This window comes from Gadus macrocephalus, chromosome 10 (genome assembly GCF_031168955.1).
Source record: "Gadus macrocephalus chromosome 10, ASM3116895v1".
Taxonomy (NCBI): domain Eukaryota; kingdom Metazoa; phylum Chordata; class Actinopteri; order Gadiformes; family Gadidae; genus Gadus; species Gadus macrocephalus.
This window is the reverse complement of record NC_082391.1, coordinates 17749792-17762813: the sequence shown is the minus strand read 5'-3', so window position 1 is coordinate 17762813 and position 13022 is coordinate 17749792. Positions and strand designations below refer to the sequence as shown.

The window sequence follows — 13022 nt, the reverse complement described above, 5'->3', positions numbered from 1 at the left end:
TCACAAGGCACCCCCCCCCCCACACTGGTTACAGTTCAGCAGTCTCGGCATCAGCATCCGCCAATTTTAAAACTGTCTTCATCCCAACCTCCCTCTCTATTTCTCTCTCCCCCTCTCTATTTCTCTCTCTCTCTCTCTCTCTCTCTCTCTCACTCTCTCTCGCTCTCTCTTTCTCCTCACCCGTCGCCAGTCATCTTGGTGTGTGTGTGTGTGTGTGTGTGTGTGTGTGTGTGTGTGTGTGTGTGTGTGTGTGTGTGTGTGGGAGTGAGCTGGAAGGTCTGCGTCTGTCAAACACCACCTGGGGGAGAACGGAGACCTCTCGAAACTCTTTTGGAACATCGTGTTGACACGGTGCGGAAGTCCCGATGAATAGGGCCTTTCTGTTGGCTGTCAGCCGCGAGAGTGGTCAAAGTGGAGACAGGGGGGGTGTAGATGTCGATGGGAGTGTTTGCCTGAGAGCGTTTCAGGAGGAGAGAGGATGATCCTTATAACGAGGACGATCGCCGTTGAAATCGCAAGATGCCGTCGTCAGTTAGAACCGAGGTTTCGATCTCTCTTCTGTCCGATGGATGACTTTGCTCGGAACACACTACGAAAAATGTGATTTGCCAAGCATCAACCTCAGGTCTTCTGTTTCAGCCACACAGTCCCAAAGGAGCAGACATCTAATGGCATTCTATGTATAAGGAGGCTGCGCCCATGTTCCTCAGAGTACTGACATGTCTTCCGAAGAAAAAAAATATGCTGGCTGAGACATAAAGAGAAAGCCAAGGCTGCATGCACAGCAAAGCTTCCCTCCCAGGCGTCGGAAATTATTATGTCACACTGTGGCACCTGAGTTCACCTGAAAAAAACAAAAAAGCTGGATTGTATGGATCGGATCTATCTATAGAACGTGCTCGCTATTGTTTTGCAAAGCAGATGGCGATGCTGAGTTGACATTTTTCAGTCTGCCGTTGTTGTTGTCAGTTGGCAGGTTTCTAAGCTGTTTTTCTCACCATCTTCTTGTTTTCCCGCTTCTTCTTCTTCTTCTTCTTCTTCTTCTTCTTCTTCTTCTTCTTCTTCTCCTCTGTGGTGTCTGCTCTGAACCCCAACAGTGGCCATGTACAGGGAGCCCTCCCTCCACGACCTGACGGAGTTCTCTCGCTCCGGCAGCGGCACGCCCACCAAGAGCCGAAGTGCGTCCGCCATGCTCAACGGCGGCAAGGCGGTGAGCCAGAACGAGTCCACGTAGCCCGGCTCCGGCCCAGAGTAACAAAAGAAACAACCAACCCAGGCACCAAACCACGAATACCTTACCTCCAGCAGAGCGTGCATCCAAGCCGAATTCGTCGATCTCCGATCAGTGATTCAGGGCTAGTTACAGCAGAACATCACACATCACCCACACACACTTACGTACACACACCCACACACACACCCGCCATCATCTGACAAAACAATTGGCGCACTATCATGGTCAGTCTTCATTCCTTCTGAAAGAAAAAAAAAGAGAAAAAAAAAAAGGCATCATTTGTAAACCATATATGAAACATTGTAGAGAAAAACAACTGCCCTCATGGGCTTGCATATTTCTTCCTTCTATTGGTCTATCTATATTTAGTGATGACTGGTAAGCTCATCTTAATATCTCCTTGATATCGTTTCATCTTATCGTCTTCTGGACGACCACTTTTTCTTTGTTAGTCTCACTTAGGTCATTGAGACACAAACCATTTTGGGAGACAGTAACTGGAGGCGAAGGGAAGACGCTGCCAAGGGCAGCCGGTAAATGGGTATAAAACCCTGGTGTGGCATGGGGGGGCGAAGCAGAGACAGGTACACGACGCAGTAGTACCCATGGCCATAGCCTCTCCCACCCCCCCCCCCCCCCCCCCCCCTCTCCCCGATCAAGCTTCCTGTGAGTAGGAAGCCTGTAGCCCCCCCGACCCCCCACTGCGGCACAGCCTTGCGTAGAAGGGGCGGCGGCTAGCCCAGACGGTAGCTCTCGTGCGCTTCTCGTGCACATGCTCGGAGACTCGGCTCACTAGCATGGGAATAGAAAGAACTAGGAGAAAAACAATGATTAGATCCCTGTGTTGAGCTGACGTGACTTGTAAAGGGATACAGCAGTTGTTCTTGCCGTTTTGTTTGATTATTGATTTTTACGCCCCCAGCTGCACCTCGCTTTTGCTAATTTTCAATTTGTATTAGCCGAGAACTGTTTATTTTTATTAATATCGACCCCGGTTCCCCTCGCAGTATTCATGTTTTATTCATGTTCGTTACGTCGCTGTTCCGCCATGACAATGGGTTCCAGCACACAAAAAGACAGAACAGAAACAGAGTGTCCCTTTAAAGCAGTAATAAAACTAAAAACCCAAGCCAGTGCAGAGCCGCAGCTCGGCTTCCTTTTCCTTTTGCCGTCCAGTCGTATCGCGTTTGATGAGGGGAAATATTAAGGCGTTTAAATAATGATGAAGTGAGGATCTGGAAGATGGAGGGATTTTGAAGCTGTTTGACGTGGTGACAGTTGGTGGCTCAAGTGTTGCGGAAGCTTTCGTCGGTTGGTGCGAGTTCAGTGTTGTTCCCATTTCCCTTGTGTTTTTCCTGCGTCGAGATGTCCGTCCTTCCGCCCTCATGTCCCTGTGGTGTGTCTCCCCCCCCCCCCCCCCCCCCCCGTGCTTGTGTTAACCTCTGACCCCCTCTGTCCCCCCTCCCCCCTCCTTCCCAACTTTAGTAAACTTTTTCCTTGTTTTTCATCTCCGACCATAGCGGTATGGCTCGAGAAGTTAAACCTCCCAGGACTCTTGGCACGTGTTTGAGTAACTTCAATGTGGTGACGATTTTCTATATTAAAAAAAAGTGAAAAACTGACTGTGGAATTTTAGGTGGCTTAACATTTTATAGGGGTATGTCATATTTGTTAAAGTAAAATCAATTAAAACGATAAAATGCATAAAAATATTAAATACAAAAAAAGAGAGAGGCTCTTCCTTTTTTCTCGCACAGGACTTGTACAAACACACCCATGTACAAAGGAGGACCCCTTTTGTGGGGCCACGTACTTTTACCCTTTCGGCTACATAGCGTCTTTACGGTACATGCTTCTGGGGGGGGGGGGGGTCCAGTGAGTGGGCCGGGGTGGGGGGGGGGGGGGGAGGGTACTCTTTTGGCTTCCTCTGGAGGCGGGGCTTTTAAAAAGGTTGAATCTACCTGTTGCATGGGAGAGAGCAGGGCATTCTGGTCTAGAGCTGCATGATGTAGGCAATGTGTATTAAACCCCATGTCGGAAGCTGTGTTCCAAACTACCAGGCCGAAACAACCGATTAAGACAACATGTACGGGCAGGTGATACCGGGGCTGTCTGATACCTTCCAGTTGTTCATTATTTGTTGTATACACAAAATGCACTGAATAAAATGTTTATATTAAGATATACTTTTAAAACGTGTCCCTTTTACTTTTTCTGTGTGTTTGTGTGTGTGTGTTTGTGTGTGTGTGGGTGTTTGTGTGTGTGTGTGTGTGTGTGTGTGTGTGTGTGTGTGTGTGTGTGTGTGTGTGTGCGTACATGCATGATCATCAACTAGGTGGTGCCGAATACAGGTAGGTAACCCCCTGTCAGATAACAACCTCCTCTTCCACTGGAGATAACGACCACAGACACCTTGGGATATAGCTCTCTGTCGCCGCGGAAACACTACACAAATTGAGTGTCACAGTGTGCGTGTGTAACTGCGTAGTAATGAAAAATTAAGTAGCAAAATATGCACGACAATATCAACAATAGCAAAATAAATAAAAATAATAATTAAATAAAGTATGTATTATATGTATTGTAAAGTGTAGGGGTGCAAAAGTAACAGCATACTTGAATGTGAAGGTTATTGAGTATTGTGCACCTGAAGATGTGTATGTGAAAGGGAGTGTGTTACCTGTGTGTGATTGTGTATGTGTGTGTGTGTGTGTGTGTGTCTGTGTGTGTGCGTTTGTGTTTGTGTGTGTGTGCGTGCGTGAGAGAGAAGCTGATGCTATATTCAAGTATGATTAGCCCTGATCCCTTGAGAAACAAATGAACGTAGATTTGTCCGGCTCTCTGCTCAAAGCCTGAGGAAGCGCAGGCTTTTAATTGCCTACAGAGTCACGCTCGGTGCTCCAGCCCCTCCAGTCAATATCTTCTGGGTATACGCAGCTTATAGCCGCCGTATGTTGTACATGTACGTACCTTTCCACAGAAACAAGGTCTGTTTCAACATAACACATAAACGTGAGCTCAGAGGATATTTTAGATTTGCTCCGCTCAAGCCAAAATACATCAAGTAAGAATACAGTAGAATCAACAATATAAATAGAAAGTACAGCATAAATAGAATCGATGCATGTAAGCACATTTTGACCCATCCAACACACCAATTTTACGTGATGGTTATCAGGGTGACACTTTGTTTCCCTATGGCCCCGCCCAGATAATAAAAACCTCATAATTGGCCGACTATATGACTTAAAAGAGGGAGAAGTTGAGTCTCTGTGTGACTCGTTATGTTTTCACATCCCATCCCAAACACTTCCTGGGTGTTCCCCTCTCAATGAAGACCATCGTTTGTGGGCTCAGCCATATTACCACCACACAAAACAGGACCCACCCGTACACGGGGAGGGGGAGGGGTGGGGGGGGGGGGGGGGGGGACCCGCCTGTGTGCAGCTCACAATTTATGCAAATAAGGCCTCCATTCATCCCCCGTGAGAGGCAGCGGCCATCAAGACGATGCTAATTACCCAGTGGGGCTGCCAAGGCCAAGGCAAGGGGCGAGCGAGGGCGTTTCGAATGGGAAAAACAGCGAGCGAGTTAACTTACACAGGTTCGTCTCTCTCTGGCTCTCCCTTTCCATGTCTCTCTCTCTCTCTTCTTCATCCCTTGTCCTTTTTTCTGTCACGCTTCATCTCTGGTGCTCTCTCTCTCTCTCCATCTCCCGTCTCTCTCCCTCTCTCTCTCTCTCTCTCTCTCTCCCTCTCTCTCTCTCTCTCTCTCTCCCTCTCTCTCCCTCTCCCTCTCCTCTCTCTCTCTCTCTCTCTCTCTCTCTCTCTCTCTCTCTCTCTGTCTCTCTCTCTCTCTCTCCATCTCTCTCTCTCTCTTCTTCATCCCTTGTCCTTTTTTCTGTCACGCTTCATCTCTGGTGCTCTCTCTCTCTCCATCTCCCATCTCTCTCCCTCTCTCTCTCTCTCTCTCTCTCTCTCTCTCTCTCTCTCTCCATCTCCCGTCTCTCTCCCTCTCTCTCTCTCTCTCTCTCTCTCTCTCTCTCTCTCTCTCTCTCTCCATCTCCCGTCTCTCTCCCTCTCTCTTTGCTATTATCTCTTTCTCTCCCTCGGTCTTCCTCCCGTCCTCTCTCTCTCTCTTCCCCTCTCTCAATTTCTCTCTCTCTCTCTTTTCCCTCTCTCTACCTCCCGTCTCTCTCCCTCTCACTCTTCGCTTTTTATCTCTTTCTCTCCCTCTGCCTCCCTGCCTCCCGCTCTCACTCTCTCTCTCAACCCCCCCCCCTCTCTCAATTTCTCTCTCTCTCTTTTCCCTCTCTCTACCTCCCGTCTCTCTCCCTCTTCGCTTTTTATCTCTTTCTCTCCCTCTGCCTTCCTCCCTCCCTCCCTCCCTCCCTCTCTCTCTCTCTCTCCTCCCCTCTCTCAATCACTCTCTCTCTCCCTGTCTCCCTGTGTGTCTACCTCTCTCGTCCTTCTCGGCCTGTGCGTATCACTTCTACTAATGAGAGTTCTGGTGTGTGCTGCCGTTGCCCGGTGGCCCAGTGAGAGAGTGTCAGGAGCTATAACGGGGAGCGGTGTCAGGGCGTGTCGGGACAACCGGGGGAACACAATAACAGACCTCGGGGCCAAAGGAAAATGGCCGCATCATCAGAGTTTCACAGAGCAACTCAATCATAGAGAGAGTGTGTGCGTCTGCGTAGGTGCATGTGCCTTTATACACCGACGCACACACTCCTTAACCTCCTTAAACGTACATTTAAGGAGGTTGGATTAAAAACATCTATTTTAGGGGTTTGTTTTACAGTAGTACCCCCCCCCCCCCCCTTCCATTGCCTTCTCTGAACACGGTGTAGTATTTCCTCATTAATAAAGTTCTGAAGATGATAGGCAGGGGTAGGATAGGGGAGGAAAAAAGAAGAGGAACAAAGTGTCAATCTTAAAGTGCTTTGGTCCTTTTATGCGCTTTTCTGTATAAAAAAGGAGCATCAAATGAAAATTATAATAAATCCTGCAGATGATTAAAAGCCAAACGACTAAGCTGCCCTTAGTGTTGGCAGGAGGGACGGTTCAACCCTCCGCTGGAACTGCCAGACCCTCATTATAGATATGGATCCAAGCACCCTATAGCAGAAATGTGCTCAGAAATGAACAAGCCCAGTATACACACAGGGAGCGAGGGAACAAAACGTTTTTTTCCCCCTCCCTTTAGTGATTTATTAAAGGATTTTTTGCCCTTTTGAAGAAAATGTGTAGATGCTCCATGTCATTTAATCAAAAAAATGCAGGAGAATGCTGGAGAACATGAGAACATAAAGTAATTGTGAATCGAAGGCAAGCTTTATCCATTTGATTGAACTTGTTTCAAATCTGTTTACATATACTGTGCATACATAAATCGACCTGTAATTCATACAGGTGAGTCACACGGGCAACACGCTAACTGACTGCACAGGGTTTGACTTTTTCACCATGAGATTTTCTTCTGAAATCAAGAGTGAGAAAAGAGTAAAGCATCCATTTGGGTCTGGCTCATTACGTGTGAGGCCGGCAGAGACAGGAGGACTAATAGTCCTGGGTAATGTAGTCTCTGATATTATCCTCTTCATCCCTCATGGACTCTGACTCGTCTTCCTCCCTTCATTTCCTCTCTCATCTCCGGGCTCCATTCATTAGCACTGGGCAGGCCAATTCATTAGGGCAGACTGGCTGTCTTGTTCTGCCATTGACCCTCTACCTCTAACCTCTCTGTGTCTCTTGCTCTCTCACAAACACACTACAACACACTCAAACACACGGACACACACACACACACACACACACACACACCGTTGCTTTCCTACTCTCTTTCTCTCTATGCCCTGTTTCACTTTCTCTCCCTGTTAATCCACCACGCTTTCATTGGCTTTTCCACCCGATAAGTGACACATAATTCATGCACGCATGAACAAACACACACACAGACACACACGCACACACACACACACACACACACACACACACACACACACACACACACACACACACACACACACACACACACATGTACACAACATTATGACACATTTTTGACGCACATGTATTTATGCAGACGCACACACTTTTGTGTGACACACAGTGTTTTTGCATTTTTCTCCGTGGCTCTCCAGTGGCTGCCATGCTGGGTTCTGGCAGGGATCAGAGTGTGATATTCTATCATGTGTTAGCCAGAGCTGCTGGAAGTGTGACGGATGTGAGGGCTGTGTATCTGTGAATCATGAAACTCGTAACCCTTCATCTCTGCCAGAACTCTGGCTCCTCACTCTGTCTCTGTCTGTCTTTCTCTGTCTCCGTCTCTCTGTCTGTCTCAGAAGCACACACACACACGCGCACAAGCTAACGCACAGATTAATCTATCTGTCTGTCTGTCTGTCTGTCTGTCTGTCTGTCTGTCTGTCTGTCTGTCTGTCGCTCTGTCGCTCTGTCTATCCGTCTATCCGTCTATCCGTCTATCCGTTTATCCGACTATCCGTCTATCCGTCTATCCATCTATCTATCTATCTAGGAAATTGAAGAAATTTATATTTCTTCCATTCCATTCACCTTATTCCCTTCCCTCAGTAACCTTGGTTACTGAACATCATATTCCATCTGCCGGTCTATATTTACAGTTGTGTTTCACTTGACACACACGTTAGATACAAACGGACAATGTATATAATGCTACACAGGATTTATGCTCAACGCTCGAAGGCATGATCGAGTAAATACCTGCTTTTAGAGCCTTCCCTCAACCCCGCCTCCTGGGGTCCAAACCACGTGTGACACAAACAAAATCGTTCACACCTGTCACTCAAAAGGGAAACGGCTGGGTGGAAATGCTAAGCCTCTCTTCCGCGTCTTTTCACAGTGTGATTTGATGCATGATTTACGTGCGGTGCTCGTAGCCATAATAGCTTAACATTTGTTTAATCTTCAAGGTGTGGGGGGGGGCTGGTTGGTGGTGTTGGGGGTGTGGAGAGGAGTTGCTGGGCAGGCGACTCAAGTGACTAGATGCGCAAGAACTCTTTCGCAAAGAGTCTTTCTCACACTCTCTCTCTCATTTGCTTCCATTACTCCAAATATTCTGCCCAAAATTGTGATGGTGTGACTTTTTAGCAGGCGAACCTTGGAATTTGTTTAGGTAAATGTCCGGTGCAAGCATCAGGAACCAAACTCGCTGTTACTTGACGACAGCGTAGGCAATGAACCCTGTGGAACAAAATGGATGTAAACCAGAAGCTTATGAGGATTTTGTCAATAATTATGTTACAAACCATTCAAAGAAACAAGTCAGGTGCTCAAAAAACAAACAGGAAAAACCCACAACGAGCTTCCGAGACAGAAAATCTAACCTTTCTTGGCAAAGAAAGAGTGACATTTAAAGTCACTTCCTGATATCATTGGGGCCTATTTTTGGTAAACATCTGGCAGAAAAAACAAGGAACAACAAAAACAAAAGAAGGAACACAAATACGGATTCAGCTTTGTTAAAAAACAAACCAAACGCATTTTCCCTCACAAAAATAAAACAAACCATTGACGAAAAATTGCAGCCCTGTCACAGATAGGCCTCCGTCTTCTCCTCAAAATCAGAGTGATATACACAGAGAGTAGCCCTCTGAGACAGACCACCCCCCAACACCACCTTCACCACCACCCCCCCCCCCCCCCCCCCCCCTCCCCCCTCAGAAGCTGCACTTCCAACCGGACTCCCGGACAAAGAGTGCCTCACGCCTCCCCTTATCAGCCCTTACCGCGTCCCGCTGAGCACATCAGAGCCCCACCGGGGACCAGGGACAGGGGACCCGGGTGAAGGGGTGAAGGGCCTGGGGTGTGGGGCTCTGCCGATTGAAAGCACAGGCCGCCTATGCTGATAACATCCAGCGCTAATGGTAACGCAGCGCTGCACTCCTCTTTCAAGGCACATCAGCGCCACCGCCGTGCGTCGTGTGAGCGTGGTGACCTGCACCTGTTGGTGTGTGTGTGTGTGTGTGTGTGTGTGTGTGTGTGCGTGTGTGTGCGTGTGTGTGTGTGTGTGTGCGTGTGTGTGTGTGTGTGTGCGTGTGTGTGTGTGTGTGTGTGGTGGGGCAGAGGGCCACCGGCCAAAGCACAGCACAGGGAGGAGGGATGTTATTGAATGCAGACACAGCACAGTAGAGATTGCGTTGACGATCATAATGGACTCATTTTGGAGGGGAATCGTTCTCATGGACATTGGCTATACAAGGGGAGTGACCACCTATACAACAACACAAATCACTTTTGTCTTCTTCTCAGTTTTGTGTGAGTCTATTGCGTGAGGAAACCTCCAGGACATATCGTGTTTGATGGCTACCTCTGTGTCTTCATAGCCGGGTAGATTTAAAAATAAAAGTGGTCAATGCTAGTCTTTGACCCTAGCCATGTAGGCAGGCAGATTAAACATTCATGACAATCCAGACCAAATAAGCAGCCCTAAACCTATTCTATTCTATTATTATTATGTGTCATCTGGAGCTAACAACAGCTTCAGAACATCTGGGTAATGGACAGTCCCAGTCCAGTTGAGAACAAGAAGTCGGAACAATAATACAATAAAATAAAAACTAATAATAGCATTAACATCGTATTTATTTTTGTAAGTGTGCATGATTGTTTGTTTGCATGTTAGTATTTATTACTTATGTGAATACTGTAGATACGATGTTTTAGATATGACCCCTTTGTGTAACGTCTATAACAATGGTTAACTAACTACAGCAGCAAACCACTGTCACAAGCATGATCTGTGTCAGATATATATGATATGCGCACTTGAAAAGTGCATTAACAATGACATGAAATGATTAACAGCTAGGATCATTTGACCTCATGCAAGGCACTTGGACATATTTGCAGAGCCATACGTGTTGTGGGATTTTGTGGAAACAATCACTTTAAATCAAATTACATCAACGTCGATGGGATGCCACAGCCGATACAAAATGATTCCCATCATGATGATTTATTTATGTTTATTGCCATGGATGCTTGTATGAGAACACGGCTGGAGTAGACTGTAATGTGAGGCATGTTGGTAAACCTATATTGTAAATAACCTGATGTCGTCGTCTTGTTGTCATGTGTATCTCCAGGTGTGTGTGACAACAACATGAGATCAATACATTCCAGATAGGCAAAAGCACCTCCAAGCTCACTTAAAATGCTAACTAGAGCAGCAATATGCATTATTGTATTTCCTGCTTAGCATCCTGTGTGGAGAGATGTCACGCAGTACGACTAAACCTTTGTGTGTTACAGCACAACCAACATTGCGTTTGGCCCCCTGTTCATCCATCACGCTCCACCCGCCGGTGTGTTTGTATATTTTCTTTGCCACGCTGTTTCCATTTACTCGTGCTCTGGATATTTTCCTCTCATGTCTCTTTAGAAACATTCCTCATGAATCCCTCCCTTTATCCTCTCTGTCGTCCACCATACTCCACTCCCCACTCTCCTCTCCTCTCCTCCTCCCCCCTACCCTCCTTGTTGTTGTGTGCAGGAGGGAATCCCCCCCCCCCCCACCTCCTCTCCATAGCAGAGGAGGGCTGCTGTTACGTAACCCGGGCAGAACGAGGCAAACAAACCACTCACTGCAAGAGAGAGAGCGAACAGAGAGAGAATAGAGGGAGAGGGAGAGAGAAAGAAAGAAATAAAGAGACAGAGAGAGAGAGAGAGAGAGAGAGAGAGAGAGAGAGAGAGAGAGAGAGAGAGAGAGAGAGAGGGAATGGGATAGGGAGAGAGAGAGAGGGAGAAACTCGGGGGGCATCTAATATTCATGAGACCTCTGCAGCCACAAAACTGCGTTATCTCTCTTCTTCTCCTCAGCCCCCCCTCCCATAGCATAACGGATGAAAATGTGTTCTTTCCTGTCATTTAGTCCTTCACTTAACCCCCAGGCCACTAGCAAGTGGATGAGGATCATAAGTTAAAGAAAGGCACTTTCAGCATTGCCTGGATGCAGGAGACAAACAGGACCAGAGTGCATGCAAGAAAGCTTCACCGTGCATAACCCATAACCACAACAGAGAACGCACGCCACTGGACACATAAGCCTTAACCAGAACCAAGAATGCACGCCACTGGACGCATATCCCTTAAACAACACCGAGACAACACGCCACTGGAACAGAGGAGAGAGTTGATCATCCTCAGACCATGAGCACAGAATCCTGGTTCGACACTCTCATAGCTCATTCAAATGCACGTGTCCATCCTCTTCCAGGGACGCGGGAAGTCAGTCCGAGGGGCGGGTGCTGAGAGAGAGTCTATATAATGACGTCATAATAAATGCTGCGCAACATCCATTGTTTACAGAGACGAGATGACGGGTTACGTCACATTCAGGGATCCGCTCTGATAAACACTCTACTGGTGTGTAAAAAGAGTTCTGCCAACTAGCCACTGTTATTCACAAACGTTAGCAAGTAAACAATGTGGAAATTAGAGTCAACTCGGCTGATACTGTGCTGAATTTCACACATTAACAACATGCCGACAAGCTGTTGCGGTCCGGGATTATACACAGCGTTATGACAAGGATTCAGGAGGTTATTTCTAAAGGTTTAAAAGGAAAGTGAAAATAATAGAAAGCCTTCATTTTCATCCAGAGTTACGAGTTGTCTGATATGAGGAAAGTGAGTGACGGTTCACCCGACGGTTTCTCCGTCGGGTGAACCGTCCGTCTTTGCTCTTTTTTTGCCAACTAGTTTACGTGCGGGATTCCAGAATCATAACGATAACATTCAACGTGTCTATTAATATGGCAGCAACATTTTACACCAGTTTTAGAATGTTCACTACAACAGATGTTGAACACCAACATGCTTATGTAAATCAGTATAGTACGATATTCAGCTATCGACAGTTCTGCGTTGTGCGTCATATCCTACGTCAGCCTACTCAGACAATGTTCTAAATAAAATGAAATGATAATATGATAAATATCAATAATTTGATGAAAAATCATGTTGCATGATAAAATTATAAAAAAAAAGAAAAAAGTATTGATTTTTTTCAGAAAACCTTCTCACCTGCGGTTACAGCCAGAGGCCGCCAGGGGGGGGGGGGTGCTGCAGCACCCTAAGCACCCCCACTTCCCGCGTCCCTGTCCTCTTCACAATAACAATATCACGTTATGACACGGATCCACTCATAAACGATAAGGCAAAGAAACACAGGAGGTGTGAAAGAGATAAGATGCGTGGCTGCTTTCTATCGGCGCTAGTCCCTGCCAGATGTAACAGCCTCAGCTTTCATATCCTGCAGTGGTGCTTGGCCATCAACTGAGGTGTGAAAGACTTGTCGGTGTTGTTTAATGATTCTCTGGTGTTGTCGCTGTAGACGAGATTTACTTTGCCGATATCTTTAAGAAGGCGATTGGACCATGCTGATGAACCAGGTGTAAAAGGGCAAGCTATTTCCCCATCGTTGTCACCGCCATCCTGTGTGATGACACACACACACACACACACACACACAACATCATCGTCATCATCATCGCCATCATGAATGATCACACGCTCACGGAAACACACACACACGTACACACAAACGTCATCGTCATGTTCGGCGATCTTTCTGGGTCGAGAATGTTTCCTCTCTCTTGTCGATCCTGGAGACACATTTTTTAGGTTACAAATGCACAAACACACACACACACACACACACACACGCACACACTTTCACGCATGCACACGCGCACATGTACCTACACACACAGATACACACACACAGACAAAAAGACACGCACTCAC

At 46.9% G+C, this 13022-nt stretch overlaps 1 protein-coding gene across 6 annotated transcripts in view; it reads left to right on the top strand.

The window, feature by feature from the left end:
* The window catches only part of fgf13a (fibroblast growth factor 13a), a 97343-nt gene extending 93914 nt beyond the window's left edge, over positions 1-3429 (top strand). For all 6 annotated transcript variants that reach the window (XM_060063011.1, XM_060063012.1, XM_060063014.1 and 3 more), the window contains one exon: positions 1098-3429. In XM_060063011.1, coding sequence (XP_059918994.1) covers positions 1098-1234 — 137 coding nt within the window. In that variant the 3' untranslated portion in view covers positions 1235-3429. The remainder of the gene's footprint in view (positions 1-1097) is intronic.
* The last annotated feature ends 9593 nt before the right edge of the window (positions 3430-13022 follow it).